General features: G+C 49.5%; 1 protein-coding gene across 1 annotated transcript in view; it reads left to right on the top strand.

The window, feature by feature from the left end:
- col14a1a (collagen, type XIV, alpha 1a) overlaps positions 1-22,918 on the top strand; it is a 227,908-nt gene that overhangs the window by 136,118 nt on the left and 68,872 nt on the right. Inside the window, exons 24-29 of the mRNA XM_038810331.1 lie at positions 1,385-1,531; positions 7,055-7,129; positions 10,003-10,142; positions 12,225-12,348; positions 18,029-18,172; positions 20,191-20,355. Of these exons, the coding sequence (XP_038666259.1) occupies positions 1,385-1,531; positions 7,055-7,129; positions 10,003-10,142; positions 12,225-12,348; positions 18,029-18,172; positions 20,191-20,355 (795 nt within the window). The remainder of the gene's footprint in view (positions 1-1,384; positions 1,532-7,054; positions 7,130-10,002; positions 10,143-12,224; positions 12,349-18,028; positions 18,173-20,190; positions 20,356-22,918) is intronic.

The raw sequence follows: 22,918 nt of genomic DNA, 5'->3' as shown, positions 1-22,918 counted from the left end.
ATGAACACTGCAAACACACGTTGCTAAATATTCAGTGATCTGAAAGGCAGGAAGGCAAACTGTGGCCATGTTGTCACTGAGCTCACTGATTCTAGCTGTTTAGTGAAGATGCAGAATCCAGCGTTAAACATGTTCTGGCACGCTTGCAGATGTCTTCAGTTTAAGAAGGTTCAATGAATTAATGACGTTGCAGAAGTAAATATGATTTTGCAAGTACTGACAACCACTTTATTTTGATGCATCCAGAACCTTGACTGAATGCCAAGATTCAGCTCACTGTAATGGTTTCAGCCCGATTGCTGTGGTAGGAGACACAGTGCTAATTTTAAGGTTATTCACCCTTGTCCTGTACTCCTACCCCCCTTAACCTTCACCACTGCACCAGGTACATAGCTCTTGAAAATAAATAAACTGGGTTCATGTTGCGCATTCCCCAGTATAAAGATGGCAGCCATGCATGGGGCCTTGTGCGCATTGTCCTCTATAAAGGTGGTGGCTGTGCCTGGATCCTGGTGCACATTGTCCTCTACAGTGATGGCAGATGTGCATAGGCTCTGGTGCCCACTGTCCTATATAAAGACGGCAGCAGTGCACACGACTTAGCATGCTCAGCATTGGCAGTAAATGCAGCCTTAAAACTAGAGCCAGACTGGTCAGGGGTGATTTCAGGAAACACTTATTCACACATTGTGGTCGCCTGGAAAACTTTCCCCGAAAAGGCTGCTGAGGCTGAAGGTCAATTGAAAATTTCAAAATGGCGATAAATATTGATCGGGTATTAAGGGTCATGAAGCAGGTTAGATGCAGAAATCTAATTGAATGGTGGGACAAGATGGAGAGCCTGATTGGCCACCTCCTCCTCCTGTATTCTTGGCTGAAACATTGCGACTTTTCTCCTGGCATCTGCCTTTATTATTAACCATGTCAACGTGCAAGCTATACATCCACAAATCTATGTTATTCTGTGACTCCTTCCGTTAAATGATACACAAAATGATACATATGATGGATCTGAGACCAGTGCCAAAGCAGTTCTGGGAAAGTGTAAGAAATACGGATGTACGAGAGGAACAGATTGGGATTTGGTGAAGATTACATTTCTACCTGCCTGTCTGAATCCTGACGCACATCTCTCCCAATTCACACTGTTGAGGGCAGCATCAGTTCTTCTTGAATAGAAATGTCACAGAGGTACACAGGTACTGGCTTTATGCACCACCATTAGGGAGACGTAGCGTCTCAGATTTAACCCCTTTGGTTATTTTTACCTAAGCATAGAGATGGGGTTCAGCTGGAATATCCCCCCCCCCACACTCGCCCATGATTGTACTGGAATCTTGGTAGCATTCCAATAAACCCAATTATGTCCTTTGGTAAATTTCAGATGGAAAGAAGGAAGAGGGGATTGTCGATGGAGGCACGTCCCGTCATTGTTTCTACAACCTCATTCCAAACAGCAAGTACAAAATCAGTGTCTTCTCCCAGCTGCAGGAGATAGAGGGGCCAGCTGTGAGCTTACTGGAGACAACAGGTAAGGGACTGTTTACCCTCAATGTGTCACTGTACCTCCTCCAATCGTCTTCCATTTCATTTCAGCCATTTCACACTTTAGGAGGTTTTGTGGGGCAGTGTCACATCAAACAAGACAATCTTATTTTATTCCCCTAAATGAAGCAAAGTAGTCATTGTGCAGAGAATTGTTGGGGTTAGAGTCTAAATGTTACCAGATGTTGATCACAGTCTATAGGAATGGAAAACATGAAGACTGGCAAACGTCATAGAAATCCTTCCGGGTTAACAGAAAAATGTCATTTATATATCACCTCTCATTTAGTAAGACTTCCAAGGTGCTTCAGAGGAGCCTTTCTCAAATTCTCCCGGCCCAAGACAAAGTTACCTGCTCCGGAACTCCATGGGTCTTTGCCTTCCTTCCCTCCTGCAGTTCCACTGACGCTTTCCTGTCGCTGCTGAGACTGACAAAGCTGCCAGCCAATCATATTGGCCAGCAGCTCCAGGGGGCAGGACTTCCACCCCAATGACGGGGCGGAAGACCCATTCGACCCTCGTTAGTCTTTCTGGGCAGCGCTTTATGGATGGGGTGAGGCGGGGGGGAGGGGCTTTCCTGGGGTATACCATGCCTACCATTCAAACCCTGGGGTATACCATGCCTACCATACAAAATCACACCACCCCACATTTTATTCAGCCTTGACTGTGGGCTGGTGCACAACATGACAATGATCAATGGCTACAACATCTTGGCACCACCACCTAGAAGTTCCTCTCTGACTTGGAAACATATCGGCCATTTCTAATAATAATCGTTTATTGTCACAAGTAGGCTTCAAATGAAGTTACTGTGAAAAGCCTCTAGTCGCCACATTCCGGCACCTGTTCGGGGAGGCCGGTACGGGAATTGAACCCGCGTTGCTGGACTTGTTCTGCATTACAAGCCAGCTGTTTAGCCCACTGTGCTAAACCAGCCCCCTTCTTCACTGTCGCCGGGTCAAAATTCTATAACTCCCTCCCTGACAGCGCTGTGGGTGTACCTACACCTCAAGGACTGCAGCGGGTTCAAGAAGGAGGCTCACCACCACCTTCTCTTTTTTTTTTAAAATTTTTTTATTGGAATTTTTTGCAGAAAATATAACAAAAAGTATAGCAAAAAGCAGTAATATGCAACTAACAGCCCCATAACACCCACAATTCCCCCCATACCGTAACATCACATGTATCACATTCCCCCAACCCCCCCCCCCAAACAAGAGAACTTAACCATAAATTAAAATTAGATAAATCAAATTTAAATAAAATAAGCCAACATAATCAACGCCCCCCCCCCACCCCCCCACCCCCCCCGGGTTGCTGCTGCTACTGTCCCAGTACCCTATCGTTGAGCCAGAAAGTCGAGGAAAGGTTGCCACCGTTTAAAGAACCCTTGCACCGATCCTCTCAGGGCGAATTTAACCTTCTCAAGCTTAATAAAGCCCGCCATGTCATTGATCCAGGTCTCCACGCTTGGGGGCCTCGCGTCCTTCCACTGTAGCAAAATCCTTCGCCGGGCTACTAGGGACGCAAAGGCCAGCACACCGGTCTCTTTCGCCTCCTGCACTCCCGGCTCTACCCCAACCCCAAAGATCGCGAGTCCCCATCCTGGCTTGACCCTGGATCCCACCACCCTTGACACCGTCCTCGCCACCCCCTTCCAGAACTCCTCCAATGCCGGGCATGCCCAGAACATATGGGCATGGTTCGCTGGACTCCCCGAGCACCTGGCACACCTATCTTCACCCCCAAAGAACCTATTCATCCTCGTCCCAGTCATGTGGGCCCTATGCAGCACCTTGAATTGGATGAGGCTAAGCCGCGCACACGAGGAGGAAGAATTTACCCTCTCCAGGGCATCAGCCCATGTCCCGTCTTCGATCTGTTCCCCCAGTTCCCCCTCCCACTTCGTTTTCAGCTCCTCTACTGACGCCTCTTCCTTCTCCTGCATAAGCTTGTAGATATCGGATATCTTCCCCTCCCCGACCCAGACCCCCGAGAGCACCCTGTCACTCACCCCCTTCGCGGGGAGCGCAGGGAATCCCTCCACCTGCCGTCTAGCAAATGCCTTTACCTGCAGATATCTAAACATGTTTCCCGGCGGGAGCCCAAATTTCTCTTCCAACTCCCCCAGGCTCGCAAACCTTCCGTCGACAAACAGGTCCTTCAGCTGTCTAATGCCCGCTCTATACCATCCCCGAAATCCCCCATCCATGTTCCCCGGGACGAACCTATGGTTCCCCCTTAACGGAGCCTCCATCGAGCCCCCCACTTCTCCCCTATGTCGCCTCCACTGCCCCCAAATCTTGAGGGTAGCCGCCACCACCGGACTCGTGGTATACCTCGTGGGAGGGAGCGGCCACGGCACCGTTACCAGGGCCCCCAGGCTTGTATCCCCACAGGACGCTCTCTCCATCCGTTTCCATGCTGCCCCCTCCCCCTCCATCACCCACGTACGCACCATCGACACGTTGGCCGCCCAGTAATACCCCGAGAGGTTGGGCAACGCCAGCCCCCCCCCCCCCCATCCCTACTCCGCTCCAAGAAGACCCTCTTCACCCTCGGGGTGCCATGCGCCCAAACAAATCCCATGATGCTGCTGGTCACCCTTTTAAAAAAGGCCCTAGGGATAAAGATGGGCAAGCACTGGAAGAGGAACAAGAACCTCGGGAGAACCGTCATTTTGACGGATTGCACTCTGCCCGCCAGCGATAGCGGCACCATGTCCCACCTTTTAAATTCCTCCTCCATCTGTTCCACTAGTCTGGTGAAGTTAAGCTTATGAAGAGCCCCCCAACTCCTGGCCACCTGCACCCCCAGGTACCTGAAACTCTTCACTGCCCTCCTGAAGGGGAGCCTCCCAATTCCCTCCTCCTGATCTCCCGGGTGCACTACAAATACCTCGCTCTTTCCTAAGTTCAGCTTATAGCCCGAGAAGCCCCCAAATTCCGCTAACAGTTCCATCACCCCCGGCATTCCCCCCTCTGGGTCCGCCACATATAACAGCAGGTCGTCTGCATACAGCGATACCCGGTGCTCCTCCCCCCCCCGCACCAGACCCCTCCACTTCCCTGACTCCCTCAACGCCATGGCCAGCGGTTCAATCGCCAGTGCAAAGAGCAGGGGGGACAGGGGACACCCCTGCCTGGTCCCACGATAAAGCCTAAAATACTCCGATCTCCTTCCATTTGTGACTACACTCGCCATCGGCGCCGCGTAAAGCAGCCTCACCCATTTGATGAATCCCTCCCCAAATCCAAACCTCTCCAGCACCTCCCATAGGTACCCCCACTCAACTCTATCAAACGCCTTCTCTGCATCCAGCGCCACCACTATCTCCGCCTCCCCCTCCACTGCCGGCATCATGATAACATTGAGCAGTCTCCGCACATTCGTGTGGAGCTGCCGCCCCTTGACAAACCCTGTCTGATCTTCATGAATTACCTCTGGCACACAATCCTCTATCCTGGTAGCCAGGATCTTCGCCAGCAACTTAGCGTCTACGTTAAGGAGTGAAATAGGCCTATATGATCCGCACTGCAAGGGGTCCTTATCCCGTTTTAGGATCAAAGAGATCAGTGCCCGCGACATCGTCGGGGGCAAAGCCCCCCCCTCCCACGCCTCATTGAAAGTTCGCACCAGCAGGGGACCCACCAGGTCCGCATATTTTTTGTAAAATTCTGCCGGGAACCCGTCCGGCCCCGGGGCCTTACCTGACTGCATTTGCCCGATCCCCCTGACTAGCTCCTCCAACTCTATCGGCGCCCCCAGCCCCTCAACCAGCCTCTCTTGAACCCTTGGGAAACATAGCCTGTTCATGAAGCTCTCCATCCCCTCTCTCCCCCTCGGAGGTTCCGACCGGTACAATCCCTCGTAAAAGTCCCTAAAGACCCCGTTTACTTCTGTCCCCTTCTGCACTACATTTCCACCCCCATCTTTCACTCCCCCAATTTCCCTAGCCGCATCTCGCCTACGGAGCTGATGCGCCAACATCCTGCTCGCCTTCTCTCCATACTCATATACCGCACCCTGCGCCCTCCTCCACTGTGTCTCCGCCTTTCTGGTGGTCAACAAGTCAAAATTGGCCTGCAACCTGCGCCGTTCTCCCAGCAACCCTTCCTCCGGTGCCTCCGCATATCTCCTGTCCACCTCCAGAAGCTCTCCCACCAGTCTCTCCCTCTCCTTCCTCTCCCTCCTTTCCCTGTGGGCCCGGATGGAGATCAGCTCCCCCCGGATCACTGCTTTCAGAGCCTCCCAGACCATCCCCACCTGGACCTCCCCCGTATCATTGGTAACCAGATACCCCTCAATGCTTCTCCGAACCCTCTTACACACCTCCTCCTCCGCCAGCATCCCCACATCCAGGCGCCAGAGTGGGCGCTGGTCCCGTGCCTCCCCCATCTCCAGATCAACCCAGTGCGGGGCATGGTCCGAAATCGCTATGGCCGAATACTCGGCATCCTGCACCTTCGGGATCAATCCCCTGCTCAGGACGAAAAAATCTATCCGGGAATAAACCCTATGGACGTGAGAGAAAAAGGAATACTGCCGCGCTCTCGGTCTCCCAAACCTCCAGGGATCCACCCCTCCCATCTGGTCCATGTATCCCCTCAGCACTTTGGCCGCCGCCGGTCTCCTACCCGTCCTTGAACTGGACCGGTCCAGTGGGGGATCCAGCACTGTGTTAAAGTCTCCCCCCATGATCAGGCCCCCTGCCTCCAGGTCCGGGACGCGGCCCAACAAGCGCCTCATGAAGCCAGCATCATCCCAATTCGGGGCATATACGTTCACCAGCACCACCCTCTCTCCCTGCAGCCTACCCCTCACCATGATATATCTGCCCTCCTTGTCCGACACCACCTCAGCCGCCTCGAACGCCACCCTCTTCCCCACTAGAATCGCCACCCCCCGGTTCTTTGCGTCCAATCCTGAATGATAAACCTGCCCCACCCACCCCTTCCTCAGACGGACCTGGTCCGCCACCTTCAGGTGGGTCTCCTGGAGCATAGCCACGTCCGCCTTCAACCCCCTTAGATGGGAGACCACCCTGGTTCTCTTAACCGGCCCGTTCAGCCCCCTCACGTTCCAGGTAATCAGCCGGATCAGAGGGCAACCCGCCCCCCTCCCCTGCCGACTAGCCATAGCTTGGCAGATGTTCGCCCCAGGCCAGCATACCCCGCTCGACCCGTTCCCCATGGCGATAGCGCCTCTCCTCTTCCCCCCGGCCCTCATCGGCTCCTTCCTAGTCGTTCCAGCAGCAACCCGGTATCCCCCCCCACACCACCACCGTCTCAAGGGGCAGTTAGGGATGGGCAATAAATGCTGGCCCAGCCAGCGATGCCCACATCCCGTGAATGAAGTTTTAAAACCTTACCTTCCATAAAACTAACCTGATTTAGTGGCGCTAAGAAGGAGCTTGTGGTGTGCCCCCTACACCAGATAGCTCCGGGCGGACTGGGCGGGTGAGAAGCTGCTTTAACTACAACTTTGTGCCTTTCTTTTACTTCAGCTCCAGTTCCGACTGAGCCACCAGCTCCTCCTACAACAACAACCCCACTGCCTACAATTCCACCTGGTCGGGAAGGTAAGGCCATACTTATTAAAATGAATATCCTTGAGGGGGGGGGGGGGGGAATAAAATTCCGTGTGACAAAAATCAGTCGCCTGGAGATATTTATGTTATTCTCACCTTATCTCAGCCTCTGTATAATGGAGAGAATGTCCATGGCCTCTGTTTTAACAAGTTAAACTTGAACAGGTTTTGCTAGTTATCAGTCAGGTTAGTAATTACTGCCAGCGTTTGTAATGGGATTAAGGAATGATTTAATTTTTTTAATTTGTTCTTTGGGATGTGGGCGTCGCTGGGCTGGGCCCAGCAATTGTTGCCCATCCCTAATTGCCCTTGAACTGAGTGTCTCGCTCGGCCATTTCAGTGAGGGACAGTTAAGAGTCAACCGCATCGCTGTGGGTCTGGAGTCACATGTAGGCCAGACCGGGTAGGGATGGCAGATTTCCTTCCCTAAAGGACATTAGTGAACCAGATGGGTTTTTACGACAATCGACAACGGCTTTATGGTCACCATTAGACTTTTAAATCCAGATTTTTATTGAATTCAAATTTCACCATCGGCCATGTTGGGATTCGAACCTGGGACCCGAGAGCTTTACTCCGGGTCTCTGGATTACTCGTCCAGTGGCAATACCGCAATGCCACTACCTCCCCAATAACCATCTGATTGAGGTGATTAAAGGGTTATAAGAACATAAGAACTAGGAGCAGGAGTAGGCCATCTGGCCCCTCGAGCCTGCTCCGCCATTCAATTAGATCATGGCTGATCTTTTGTGGACACAGCTCCACTTTCCGGCCCGAACACCATAACCCTTAATCCCTTTATTCTTCAAAAAACTATCTATCTTTACCTTAAAAACATGTAATGAAGGAGCCTCAACTGCTTCACTGGGCAAGGAATTCCATAGATTCACAACCCTTTGGGTGAAGAAGTTCCTCCTAAACTCAGTCCTAAATCTACTTCCCCTTATTTTGAGGCTATGTCCCCTAGTTCTGCTGTCACCCGCCAGTGGAAACAACCTGCCCGCATCTATCCTATCTATTCCCTTCATAATTTTAAATGTTTCTATAAGATCCCCCCTCATCCTTCTAAATTCCAACGAGTACAGTCCCAGTCTACTCAACCTCTCCTCATAATCCAACCCCTTCAGCTCTGGGATTAACCTAGTGAATCTCCTCTGCACACCCTCCAGCGCCAGTACGTCCTTTCTCAAGTAAGGAGACCCAAACTGAACACAATACTCCAGGTGTGGCCGCACTAACACCTTATACAATTGCAACATAACCTCCCTAGTCTTAAACTCCATCCCTCTAGCAATGAAGGACAAAATTCCATTTGCCTTCTTAATCACCTGTTGCACTTGTAAACCAACCTTCTGTGACTCATGCACTAGCACACCCAAGTCTCTCTGAACAGCGGCATGCTTTAATATTTTATTGTTCAAATAATAATCCCGTTTGCTGTTATTCCTACCAAAATGGATAACCTCACATTTGTCAACATTGTATTCCATCTGCCAGACCCGAGCCCATTCACTTAACCTATCCAAATCCCTCTGCAGACTTCCAGTATCCTCTGCACTTTTCGCTTTACCACTCATCTTAGTGTCATCTGCAAACTTGGACACATTGCCCTTGGTCCCCAACTCCAAATCATCAATGTAAATTGTGAACAATTGTGGGCCCATCACCGATCCCTGAGGGACACCACTAGCTACTGATTGCCAACCAGAGAAACACCCATTTATCCCAACTCTTTGCTTTCTATTAATTAACCAATCCTCTATCCATGCTACTACTTTACCCTTAATGCCATGCATCTTTATCTTATGCAGCAACCTTTTGTGTGGCACCTTGTCAAAGGCTTTCTGGAAATCCAGATATACCACATCCATCGGCTCCCCGTTATCTACTGCACTGGTAATGTCCTCAAAAAATTCCACTAAATTAGTTAGGCACGACCTGCCTTTTACGAACCCATGCTGCGTCTGCCCAATGGGACAATTTCTATCCAGATGCCTCGCAATTTCTTCCTTGATGATAGATTCCAGCATCTTCCCTACTACCGAAGTTAAACTCACTGGCCTATAATTTCCTGCTTTCTGCCTACCTCCTTTTTTAAACAGTGGCGTCACGTTTGCTAATTTCCAATCCACCGGGACCACCCTAGAGTCTAGTGAATTTCGGTAAATTATCACTAGTGCAATAGGGTTGGCGGAGGGAAACTATTCCCTTCGATAGAAGGACTCCAAAATAATGGGCAATACTTTCAAATTTGAGATAGGACATTCAGGGGTGATGTCAGGAAGAATTTCCTCACAACAAGGGCAGTGGAAATCTGGAACCCTCTCCCCCAAAAAGCTGCTGAGGTTGGGGGGGGGGTCAATTGAAAATTTCAAAACTGCGATCAATAGATTTATTTTTGTGCGGTAAGGTATTGAACATTATGGATGCAGAATGGGTAGATGGAGCCATGATCTTGTGGTGGTATGTATATGAGCACTGCCATTGGTGCAGAACACTGGCTTCCCATTGGCTCTGGCTGGTCATGTGCCTCTCGTCCGATTGGTTGGGACTAGTCATGTGACTGCTCTCCAATTGGTCGAGAGGCAAATAGGGGCGGGGTATAAGTACCCAGAGTTCCCGGCGGTCAGCCATTCTCTGTAGTCGACCACCGGGCTAACAACTAGCTGATTAAAGCCACTATTCGGATCCTAAATGTGTCTTGAGTCGAATTGATGGCACATCAGACCTCAAGGGGCTGAATGGCCTCCTCCTGTTCTTGCGTTCGTTCTATTTCTACAATAACTCACTGGCGAGTCGCTGTTTGTGTTTATTTCTGGAAACATTTCATTCCTCTTCCCCCGCCCCCCCTCCCCTTTCTCCAGTTTGTAAAGCTGCCAGAGCTAACTTGGTGTTCCTCGTGGATGGATCGTGGAGCATCGGGGATGAGAACTTTGTCAAGATCATCGGGTTCCTGTATAATACGATCGGAGCTCTGGACAAGATCGGCCCTGAGGGAACACAAGTGAGCACCGGCTGGGCGGGATATAAATTTAATGGCAAGCAAGGCCTCATTCTGACTGTCTCAGAATCTGTCCACTGGGTGGAAACGACCATGGCTGCATTTCACTCTTTTACCACCTGCCTTTTGTCATAGCTTCCCACTATTTCAAGTCATCAAACCATACAATGAAACAGCATAGAAGGAGGCCATTTGGCCCATTACTGGCTCTTTGAAAGGGCCATCCAGTTCGTCCCAATCCCCCTGCTCTCTCCCCGTAGCTCTGCAAATAATAATCTTTATTAGTGCCACAAGTAGGCTTACATTAACACTGCAATGAAGTTACTGTGAAAATCCCCCAGTCGCCACATTCCGGCGCCTGTTCGGGTACACAGAGGGAGAATTCAGAATGTCCAATTCACCTAACAGCACGTCTTTCGGGACTTGTGGGAGGAAACCGGAGCACCCGGAGGAAACCCACGCAGACACGGGGAGAACGTGCAGACTCCTCACAGACAGTAACCCAAGCCGGGAATCGATCCTGGGTCCCTGGAGCTGTGAAGCAACAGTGCTAACCACTGTGCTGCTGTGCCACCCCTCTTTTTCCTTCTGTAGTACTAGGGCGAGAATCACCCAGGGGCGGCGTGAATCCCGCTCTGACACCGGCTGCCGTATTCTCCGGTGCCGGTTTTCAGGTGGGGGCCGGGATCATGCCGCGCCGGTCGGGGGCCGTTGGCAGCGCCCCTCCCGGCAATTCTCCGGGCCCCGATGGGCCGAGCGGCCGTTGGTTTCTGGCCAGTCCCACTGGCATGGATTGGACATGGTCCCACACGGTGCAATGAAGTTACTGTGAAAAGCCCCTAGTCGCCACATTCCGGCTCCTGTTCGGGTACACTGAGGGAGAATTCAGAATGTCCAATTCACCAACAGCATGTCTTGGACTAGTTGGGCCGAATGGCCTGTACAATCTATGGAATAGAGATTGGCCTTAAGCTAGATAATAGAGACAACAATTTCTGTGGCTAAACAATGAGAAGTTTCAGAGGGGAGTCTTGGATATAAAGTTCAGCAGTGACTCCTCCTCCTGGTGTACTTTTAAAAATATTCGCTCGTTGAACTAATGTTAACTTTTATCAGTTCACATCCGGGGCCATTTTATGAAAAATGCGAATCCTCACCACTAGCTCCTCTTCCCCCCCCATATTACCCCCACCCCCCGATCCCTACAACCTTCCTTTAACCAGGGACAGGTATCAGGAAATTGGGTCTTTACTTTTCACACCAACCTCGGGTTTGTTCATTGAAACTCCCCAACTATGTAACGTCGGCCAGGTGGCTTTAATTTTCTTTCCAAATTCACTTGTTTCCTGTTTTTATTTCAGATTTCCAGCATCTGCAGTATTTTGCTTTCCTATTTCAGATTTATTTGTGCCCCACCCTGTTTGTTTCCTTACGTACCTTATCCAATTTCACAGCTAAAGGGGCAGTTAGAATTCCTACAGCGCAGAAGGAGTCCATTCAGCCCATTGATTCTGCACCGACCCACTGAAACTCCCCCGCCCTATTCCCGTAACCCCATAACCCCACCTAACCTGCACATCTTTGGACTGTGGGAGGAAACCGGAGCACCCGGAGGAAACCCACGCAGACCTGGGAGAACGTGCAAACTCCACACAGACAGTGACCCAAGCCGGGAATCGAACCCGGGTCCTTGTTCATGTATGAGGGTTGACCAGAGAGACTGACCTTTTGGGATTATTCTTTCCCATCTTCTGCTTCCACTCAGCACCTTGCTCTATGTAAACTGTGGACATTGAGAGGCACGTGCACAGGGATAACCTCATGTTCTACAAGATCTCTTCAAGGGAAATCCATTTGACCATTACCTTGCCCTCTCGTCTGGGGAGAACTGGCTTGTTGAGCGTTTTGGTGACAAATGTTTGAGAAAACTTGATCGTGAATTTGTACCCTGCTCCAAAATAGCCAAACCTTTGAGAAGATAGGCAGAATTAAGAGGAATATTTTTTTCAAATGGTTCATTGTGAAGTGGAATGTAATAATCAGTGAGATGGCTAACTGGTATAATGTTTATTTGAAATGGGACAGGTTGCAATCGTGCAATTCAGCGATGACCCCAGAACAGAATTTCAACTCAACACATACAGTGACAAAGAGAATCTGCTCGGCGCTGTCCAACGCATTAGATACAAGGGTGGAAACACTAAGACAGGTACAGAAAAATGATCAATGCAGAATCAGTGAATTCACAGCACAGGAAGAGACCAGTGAGCTTCTTGGATGTGTGTCAGTGCTGACTACACCTCCAGCTATCTGTTACAGCCGGACCTCTGGCTTCACTCCACCAAACCCTCAGATACTTTTCTCAAATATATACCCTGTTCTATTTCAGATAACGTTATCGTTTCTGTCTCACATGTACTCATGTTTTAATGATCTTTTCTCTGCCTAAACATCCTTCAACATTTTCTCTTTGTTCTGTTGATCTTCAGAACTGGCCATAGTTGCAAGTTAGTTTATGCAACATTAACATTAATGAATATTGACACATTGCCGTGTCAGTCACTGGGCTGAAGGCTGGGCAGGACACATTTTAATTTGCTCTTCAATGACAACAAACAGAGTCTATTCTTAATCAGCAAACAGAGGCTATTTGCTCATTGCAGCTGTGATTTTTTAAAAAACATGTTCATAGGATGAGTGTTGCCACCAAGGCCAGCGTTTATTGCCCATTCCTAATTGTCCTCGAGAAGATGGTGGTCAGCCACCTTCTTGAACCGCTGCAGCCCATGTGGTGTAGGTACCCCCACTGTGCTGTTAGGGAGGGGCACTTGGACCGTGCCTGTATGGAGGATTTTGGGGAGCCAGGTCAATGGTTTCTTTGAACCATTTTCCACCTATGCTCGCCAGCAGCGCCCCCCCCCCCCCCCCCCCCCCCCCGCCACCTTTCCCCCCGAACGCTCCCAGCCTACAAACCAACCAGCAAGGTTCTGTTCCCTGTCTTCTTTCTCAGCTGGTATTTTCCGTTAGTGTTTCCCAGGTCTGGTACGACATTCAGTGACATTAGATGTGGCTCAGTGGTAGCACATCTTTCCTCTGAGTCATCGCCCCATCATCAATCACATATCCTGTGCCCAGTGAAAACAGAAATATTCCCAACTTGCAGCAGCGACTGTGGGGGCAGCGAGAGAAAATGGGATTTAAAAAAATAACTTGCATTAATATAGCGCCTTTCCAAACTGCAGGTTATTCCAAAGCCAATGAAGTAGCACGGTAGCACAATGGGCAGCACGGTAGCATTGTGGATAGCACAATCGCTTCACAGCTCCAGGGTCCCAGGTTCGATTCCGGCTTGGGTCACCGTCTGTGCGGAGTGTGCACATCCTCCCCGTGTGTGCGTGGGTTTCCTCCGGGTGCTCCGGTTTCCTCCCACAGTCCAAAGATGTGCAGGTTAGGTGGATTGGCCATGATAAATTGCCCTTAGTGTCCAAAATTGCCCTGAGTGTTGGGTGGGGCTACTGGGTTATGGGGATAGGGTGGAGGTGTTAACCTTGGGTAGGGTGCTCTTTCCAGGAGCCGGTGCAGACTTGATGGGCCAAATGGCCTCCTTCTGCACTTTAAATTCCATGATATAAGTACTTTTGAGTGTAGTTACTGTTGCGATGTAGGAAACAGAGCAGCCAATTTGTGCACTGCGAGATCCCACAATGTCCAGACTACCACTTTTTAGTGATGTTGATTTTGGGGTTATATACTGGCCAGGGCTCTGGGGAAAACTCTCATGCTCTTCTTCAAGATTATTGTCATGGGATGTTTGACATCTTAAAATCAGTCAGCACCAAACGTGGCCATTTGGCCCATTGTGTCCGTGTTGGCTCTCTGAAAGAACGAACCAATTATTCCCATTCTTCTCTCACACTTTACCCCGAAGCTTAGTGACTATTTGCCCGTCAAATGCCTCCAGGCGAACCTTCAGTTTGAAATCCAACTTGAAAGACAGCAGCTCAGACAGTACAGCACTCGGGGAGCACCACCCACTGTATCGCAGCTAGCACATAATGCTGGTCGTGATTTATGATGCTGGTCACCGTTCCCAATCCATTTCATTATATCCACATTCAGATCCATTGTTAAATCTAACATGGGTAAAAATGGGTGGGATCCATTGGAATGATTCCTGCCTGAAATGAGAATTTCTGGGAAAATTCTGTTCTGGAAGCAGATCTGAATACCAAACGCCGTAAGGAGTCTGTTGCTCGCTGTGACTCTGCCAACACTTGGAAAAGGAATATCAACAAAGAAGTAAAAGTGTTTACAAAACCTTAGATCTCCGAAAGATAGTGGGTGGGATTCTCTAATCCCACGGCAGAGTGTCCACGCTGTCGTAAACGCCGTTGTGTTTTACGACGGCATGCACAGGCCGTTGGCACGACTAATTCTGGCCCCTACAGGGGGCCAGCACGGCGCCGGAGCGGTTCACGCCGCTCCAGCTGCCAATCCCGGCGTGAACTGGGCGTCGGGGGATCCGCGCATGCGCATTAGCGCCGGCGCCAACGCGTGCATGCGCAGTGGCCTCTTTCAATGCGCCGGCCACAACGCATCATGGCGCAGGACTACAGGGGCCGGCAGGTAGGAAAGAAAGCCCCCAGCAAGAGAGGCCAGCCCGCCGATCGGTGGGCCCCGATCGCGGGCAAGGCCACATTGGAGGCCCCTTCCCGGGGTCGGCTCCATCCGGCCCGCGACCGACGCCATGCCAACCATGCCGGCGACGATTCTCTGCTCTGAGGAGAATCGCATGCCGCCGTCGGGGGGGGGGGGGGGGGCATGGCCCGGTCCCGGGGATTCTCTGGCCTGGCTCAGGGTTGGGACAATCCCGCCCCACGATGTTTCAATTACGTTTTGCCATTTAGCGATTTTTTTTTTTTTCCCAGTAAATTTTACAGCTCTTTACCTGAAACAAGGGCCCTGTAAGGCTCTCACATGGTTGAGAGAACTCAACATTAAACATCACATTTGCCTGAGAGCGAAACCCTGCGTCGGTGGAATGTGTTGTAACTTGCATCAAGTCTTGTTCATCTATCACTCCTGTACTCGCAGGCCTACGCTGGCTTCAACAGCTGGATTTCAATTCTCATTCTTGTTTGCAAAATCTCTCCATGGCCTCACCCTATGTCCATACTCTCCTCCAACCCCACAACCCTCTGACATATCGGCACTCCTCTATCTCCGGCCTCTCGCACATTCCCAGTTATAATCACTTCACCATTGACCCTAGTGTCTTCAGTTGCCTGGGCCCCAGGCTCGAGAACTCCCCCCCCCCCCCCCCCCCCCCCCCCCCCCCCCCCCGCCCTGCACCTCTCCACCTCTCTATCTATCCTGCTTTCCTCACTAAAGACACTCATTAAAACCTTTCTCTTTAACCAAGCATTTGGTCACCTTGCCCCAATACCTTTTTTTGAGCTTCATACTCTGTTTTCTAATGTTCCTGTAAAGTACCTGAACGTGTTTCATTATGTTAAATGTGATACATGTGTATATAAGCTGTTGTTATTAATATTTAACTCCTGCCGATATTCCTCTGTCCAATCTTTTCAATCAGCATTAAAGTGCTGAAAAAGTTAAAGTGTTCATTGAGGTGAAGGGGTTAAAAGATCCAGAGCTGATCAAAGAGTAACGTGAATGACAATGCGGAGAGGGGAGAGACACCACCCGTGCCAGGATAATTGATCATTTATCATCAGGAGACTTCCTACTGCATATCACAAATTTCCTTTTCCAATAAAACACGATAATAGTCATGTAAAACTTCAGAAGTAATCATTTTTTACCGTCCCACTCCAATATCTTCAGGCAGCCAGGTTGGGAAATGTGAGAATTAAATCAAATCTGGAGGGAAATGCAACTTATAATAACAACCAGCAAAGTTGGATGAGAAATGAAGTTATTTTGAGGTGTGACATAGTTTCACTTCTGCAACAAATTGCAGTGGATGAATAGTTTTTTTTTATAACAAACATTTTATTGAGGCATTTACGGTTTAATAACAACAAAAGATGCAAGTACAAATGTAAACATAATTCAGTGCGTAACACCCCCTCCATCTCTACTCACTGTTCCCGCCTAAACTAAATTAAATTAACCTAACTCCCCCTGCCCCCCTTAATCCCTAATCCCCCCCCCTTATTAAATCTGCCAACAGATTAGTTTCCCCGACGAGGTTGATTAACGGCTGCCACCGCCGAATGAACCCTAACATTGACCCTCTCAGGGCAAACTTAATTTTCTCAAGTCTGAGAAACCTGCCAATGTCACTAACCCATACCCCCCGATTCCGGGGGCTCCCGAGTCCCTCCACGTCAGTAAGATCCGTCTCCGGGCTACCAAGGAGGCAAAGGCCAAAACTTCGGCCTCTCTTGCCCCCTGGACTCCCGGGTCTTCCGATACTCCAAAAATCGCCACCTCTGGACTCGGTACCACCCTCATTTTTATCACCGTGGACATGAGATTCGCAAATCCCTGCCAGAGTCCCCTAAACTTCGGACGTGCTCAGAAAAGTGACAGTGGATGAATAGTTAAGAGAGCATTAGGAGATGGAGTTGGACTGCTGGTCCTCTGAGCCTGCCTCACTGCACAGTAAGACCATAAGTCCCCATTCACACCCTGTCCCCATAACCCTTGAACCTCTGAGTGTCCAAAAATCTATCGATCCCTGTCTTGAATATACCCGATGGCTGAGCATCCATTGCTCTCTGGGATTGCCGAGGTTCACGACCCACGGAGTGCAGACATTGTCCCTCATCTCCATTTTAAATGGCTGACTCCTTACCCTGAGCCCACAATCCTCAGCTCCAGACTCTCCAGCCAAGGAATCGGTTTATCTGCAACCAACCTGTCAGGCAGCCTAGGAACCTTCAATTCTTCAATGAGATCATCTCTCGTTCTTCTTCATTCCAGAGAGTCTAGGCCCACTCGACTCGATCTCTCCTCGCTGGTCAACCCTGCCGTCTCCGGAATCGTTCCGGTGAACCATCCTTGCATTTCCTCTGAGGCATGTGTGTCCTTCCTCAGGATAGCAAGACCAAATCTACACAGTTCTCCCTGTACAGCCTCACTGAAATCCTGTCAAACGCCAACAAGAGGTTGTAGAGGTTCTGTTGTTAGTTTAGGTGCCTTTGTTTGATATTCTGTTAAAGCATACAATTTAAATTAAAGTTATTAAAGGTTATAGAACAAAGGTGAGTAAATGGAGTTGAGTGCCAGATCAGTCATGATTGATCGAATGGGACAGCAGGCTGGAGAGGCTGAATGGCCTCCGCCTGTACCTACATCCCATACTATTCCCAATATCTAAGCAGGAGTCTGGTTTTCACATTCCAGCCTTCCCACTGACGATGGGAAACAGGGAGATAGTCAAATTGAGATTTGCCAAAAGTAAGTTCAGCTCACTGGTTGCAGTTATGATCCCCGTGCATCTGTAATGTGTGGCCACTGCTCCCACCCTGACACAGCTCTCCTGCCCACAGTTAAACTAGAAGTCCTTGTCATTGTGATTTCCATGTACTGGTGAGTGGGCAATGAAAGAATTGTGTTTTCCTCCTAGTAGAGGAAAGGATTCTTTTCCCACTCAACTTGCACTCGGCGCAAACCGAGCCTAAGGCAAGTCCTCTGATATATCAGATATTAAGTAGACCTCACCAAATGGTGCTGAGGGATACAATACAGAGAGGACACAACGTCTGAACCAAGGTGCGCATTTTGTTCTCCTTATGTGTTGTGCGATCTATTCTGCGTTTCATAATTTCTCATTTTGACTCCCAATATTGACGTTTGCGATTCTGATTTCTGTCGCTGATTCACCCGTGACATCCTTATTGTTTCCTTATGGATTCCAGGCAGAGCTATCAAACATGCCAAGGATGCTGTCTTCACTGTGGAGGCGGGGCTACGGAGGGGCATTCCCAGGGTCCTGGTGGTAATTACGGATGGTCGATCGCAGGATGACATTGACAAGGTTTCCAAAGAGATGCAGCTTGATGGTAATGGCGGAAAGTAGTCCTGGAAACGAATGATTGGATGCTTCAGTCTGACGTGCTTATCTCTGCTGCCGTTGGTGACGAGATGTGTGTTTGTTTGTTTGTTTGTTCAAGTGTAGTCTCGGCTCAATGACGAATTTGTTTTGAGTGATCGGTGCTTCGAAGAACGAAAGGCGATCTTATTGAAGTGTATAAAATTCTGCGAGGCCTTGCCAGGTTAGATGCTGAGAGGATGTTTCCCCTTGGCTGAAGAGTCTAAAACTAGGATAAGGGGTTGGCCAGTTTGGATGGAGATGAGGAGAAATTTCTATATTGCGAGGCTTGTGGATCTTTGGAATCCTCCAACCCGCAGAGCTGTGGGTGCAGTCAAGAGTGAGGTCAATAGCTACTTGGACACTGAGGGGATGGAGCAGGAGGGTGGAGTTGATGTTTAAGTTCATTCAAGTTTTTTACTGACTACCGGAGCAGATTTGAGGGGGTCAAGAAGCTTAATTCTGGTCTTATTTTTTACTTCAGGCGAGTCACCAGAAAAACAGTTTCCTTTTCTTTCAATAGTGCTGTGGTATCTGGGTGCTTAGAATAGACTAGCATGTCATCGGATTAAAGCAGGGTCTAACTCAGGGGGTTAAGATGGTTAAATGGTTGGATTGGGTGAATAGAGAGAGAAACTTTCACAGGCACAGGGGATAACAAGGTTGATAAGGGCAGCACGGTAGCACAGTGGTTAGCACAATTGCTTCACGGCTCCAGGGTCCCAGATTCAATTCCCGGCTTGGGTCACTGTCTGTGCGGAGTCTGCACGTTCTCCCCGTGTGTGCGTGGGTTTCCCCCGGGTGCTCCGGTTATCTCCCACAGTCCAAAGATGTGCAGGTTAGGTGGATTGGCCATGATAAATTGCCCTCAGTGTCCAAAAATTGCCCTTAGTGTCCAAAAATTGCCCTTAGTGTTGGGTGGGGTTACTGGGTTATGGGGATAGGGTGGAAGTGTGGACCTTGGGTAGGGTGCTCTTTCCAAGAGCCGGTGCAGACTCGATGGGCTGAATGGCCTCGTTCTGCACTGTAAATTCTATGAATTGAATTATGAGAGTCAGAGGTAAAAGGGAGGTATGGTTCAAATGGCCGCTGCTCCGTTAGCAGTAAAACAAAATAATTGTTCCTTTACTTCCCATTTATTGCTGAGTTTTGTTTACCCGGTCTGATTTGAATTTAAACAGTTAATTAGACAGTCATCAGTTAGCTGGTGCATTCTCCATGGCAACACCTCCACTAATGAGAGTCCGTTTGCCAACCAATCAGCACTCCCTTCTCGTGAAATATAAATTGTTGTTCCCTTTACATTTGGTATTCTTGCAAATTGTCCTGATAGGTGCAAGGTGAAAAGCTTTGACAATGTGTGCCTATCTTCCGCAATACCACGGGGAGTATGGATGCATTTAAGGGGATGTTAGATGGACACATAAGGGAGAATAGAGGGATAGGCTGCTAGGGTGAGATAAAGTATGGTGGATGAGACGAGAGTGGAACATTAACACCAGCACAGACCAATTTCTCTGATGTAATTCCGCGTAAAAACATGGCAAACATCAACAAGACTGTAAAGAGGGGTGGCGCAGTGGGTTAGCCCTGCTGCCTCACGGTGATGAGGACCCGGGTTCGATCCCGGCCCCGGGTCACTGTCCGTGTGGAGTTTACACATTCTCCCCGTGCTTGCGTGGGTCTCGCCCCCCACACACCCCAAAAAAGATGTGCAGGGTAGGTGGTTTGGCCACGCTAAATTGCCCCTTAATTGGGAAAAAAAATAATTGGGTACTCTAAATTTATATTTAAAAAAATAATAGGGAAGAAAAGAAAAAAAGAAAGAAATTTTCAAATACCCTAAAAGTGTGTTGTGTATATGACATTGGCGTGCATCACACTCCTGTACACTAACAGGTTCAATAAACAGGAAGGTAGGTGCAAATGAAGCATTTGTACAGTTCAGTAGTGAACTCGAATTGAAGCATATTCCGGTTTGTGCTCCAGGTTACAGTATCTTTGCAGTCGGGGTCGCTGATGCCGATTACTCTGAGCTGATCAACATTGCCAACAAACCCAGTAGCCGGCACGCGTTCTTCGTGGATGACTTTGACGCCTTCCAGAAGATAGAAGATGAACTCGTTACCTTTGTCTGTGAGACAGCGTCGGCAAGTAAGTGCCAGCACCTTGATGTTTCAACAATAACCTGCATTTGTATAGCGTCTTTAACACAGCCAGCCATCCCAAAGTGCGTCACAGGACTATCACAAAACACATCGGCATCAAGGCACATTCGGAGATATAGCTGAGCTGACCCAAAAACACGGTCAAAGAAAAAGGTTTTTAAGCAGCGCCTCAAAAGGAGAAGGAGAGAGATGTAGAGAGTTGGAGAGGTTTAGGGAGGGAGTTCCAGAGCTTAGGACCCAGGCAGCTTCAGGCTCTTCCGATGGCGAAGCGATGGACATCAGGGGCTCACGGGCGACCATAATTAGGGCAATGTGGGGCTGGAGAAGATTACGGAGATGGAGAGGGGTGAGGACAAAGTAGGGGATTGAAAGCAAGGAGGAGAATTTTAAAATGGAGGTGTTGCCGGTCTGAGAGCCAATGGAAGTCAGTGAAAAGGAAGTCTTCTTCTTCAGAGCTGAAGATGGGTCGAAATGTGATGAATTATATAGTTGGAGTGGGGGGGGGGGGTGAAGAAAGTGGGCAGAATAGAAGGTCAGGGATAGGTGGGAGCTAAGGAGAGATTGACAGAGATGTCACATACAGGACAAAGGGAATGTTAACGTTAGCATTAAGGACTGAAGGAGATGCCGATAGTGGTGTAATGGTAAGATAGCAGAACGTGTTCAGAGGAGGACAATGAGCATTGCTCAGTGAAAGCAAAACTAATGCAAAGGAGGTGATGTGCGAAGGGGACATGGGGAAATTGAGGATATGGGTAGCAGACCCATGGGTAAGTTTAAGTTTACTGAGGGTAGAATTTGGGAGACTGGCCTGGAGGGTTTCGGAATAGTTGGGTCTGGAGGTAATAACGGCATTGTTGCTGTATGATTGATATGGTTAAAGTCTGCCGTATGCTGATGATTTGAAAACGCAGCGAGCTCTGTCAGCAGTACTGATGGTCTCATCATGTTTAGGAACATGTTCAGTTGGACATGCACCATGAAAGCTTTGGGAGCCATCAGCCCATTTTCCAGGGTGCCGCATTGCCCAAGATGGTGGTCAGAGGGCTCCCCTGCCACCACCCCGCCTCCCAAACCACAGTTTCCCAAGTCCGTGCACTAGACGTCCAGGCGGTGGTGTCTGAAACTGGTGTGAGGCCGGTTGTGTGTTCACACTGAGGCCCAATCCCCCTTCCGAATCCTTTCGAGATCCACCAGAAGGCATTCGGCAGATCATCAGCATCTGTGGCCAATCAGCTGCCAAACTAGTGGGCCTGTGAAAGGGGGCTGCCAGTGGGAAGGAGGATTTATTGTACCTCACCACGGGGCCACTGGTGGGGGGGCAGGACAGGGCAGTCTACAGCCCCTAGCCTCCCGGCTTCTCCCTCAAACAAGGGGCTTGTCTTTATTCATTTATGGGACGTGGGTGTCGCTGGATGGGCCAACATTCGTTGTCCATCCCTAATTGCCCTTGAACTGAGTGTCTTGCTGGGTCATTTCCAAGGGCAGTCGTCAGCCACATTGCTGTGGATCTGGAGTCACATGTAGGCCAGACCGGGTAAGGACGGCAGATTTCCTTCCCCAAAGGGCCATTAGTGAACCAGATGGGCTTTACCACAATTGATAATAGTTGTCGTGGTCACGATTACTGAGGCTAGCTTCTGAAGGACATCATTCTTCCCTCCCACCCACCGCACTCACAGACTCTCCTCAAACCCTTCTCCTAGGCCCGAGCAGGCCTTTCCTGCTGCCCCTGAACCGATGGCCAACTTCACTGTGGGCCTTCACAGTCAGTCTCATCAACTGCACCCTCCCAGAACTTACCACATTTGCCATTCCAGCTCCAGGAGTAAAACAGCGCACGAGGTGGATTTATGGATTCATTATTCCTTGCACGCAACTCAATACTTCCAAAGAAAACAGGCCGAGCTACACTCGATATTCCTTGTGACAGAGACCTAACTTGATCCAGATTTCGTGGTGCACACAATGTTGTATTCTTGCCAACCGCTCGCTAATGATGTCTCAGACATTGGCAGGAGATCGGCGGGTTAAATGCTGCTCTTTCCAGACGCTCGCTCACGGGTTTTATCCCAGGATTTCACACCAGCTGTCGCTGAGCTGCCCCTGGTGGAGCCAAAAGCCATTCTGTTGGTCACACTCAGAGAGAGAGGCACAAATGAGCATCATGCATTTCTATAGCATCTTTCACATCCTGAGGATGCCCCCAAACACTTTACCAACAGCCAAGTACCTTCTGAAATGTAGTCCCAGTTGTAATGCAGGAAACCTGGCAGCCAATTTGTGCACAGCAAGATCTCACAAACATCAGTGTGTTATTGATCAGATCGTCTATTGCAGTGATGATGATTGAGGGTCACATATATTGACCAGAGGGAACAGCCCTGGCTCTTCCTCAAAACAGCATCAAAGGATCTTCTGATAGGGCAGATGTGTGGGTGCGACATGCGAGTTTAACCCCTCACCATGAAGACAGTGCAGCACTCCTTCAGTACCACACTGCAAGCATCAGCCTGGAGTTTTGTGCACAAGTCTGTGAAGGGGGTCTT

Source organism: Scyliorhinus canicula, chromosome 10 (assembly GCF_902713615.1).
Source record: "Scyliorhinus canicula chromosome 10, sScyCan1.1, whole genome shotgun sequence".
Classification (NCBI taxonomy): domain Eukaryota; kingdom Metazoa; phylum Chordata; class Chondrichthyes; order Carcharhiniformes; family Scyliorhinidae; genus Scyliorhinus; species Scyliorhinus canicula.
Note: the sequence above shows the minus strand (reverse complement) of the source record. Positions and strands in the feature narration are given on the sequence as shown.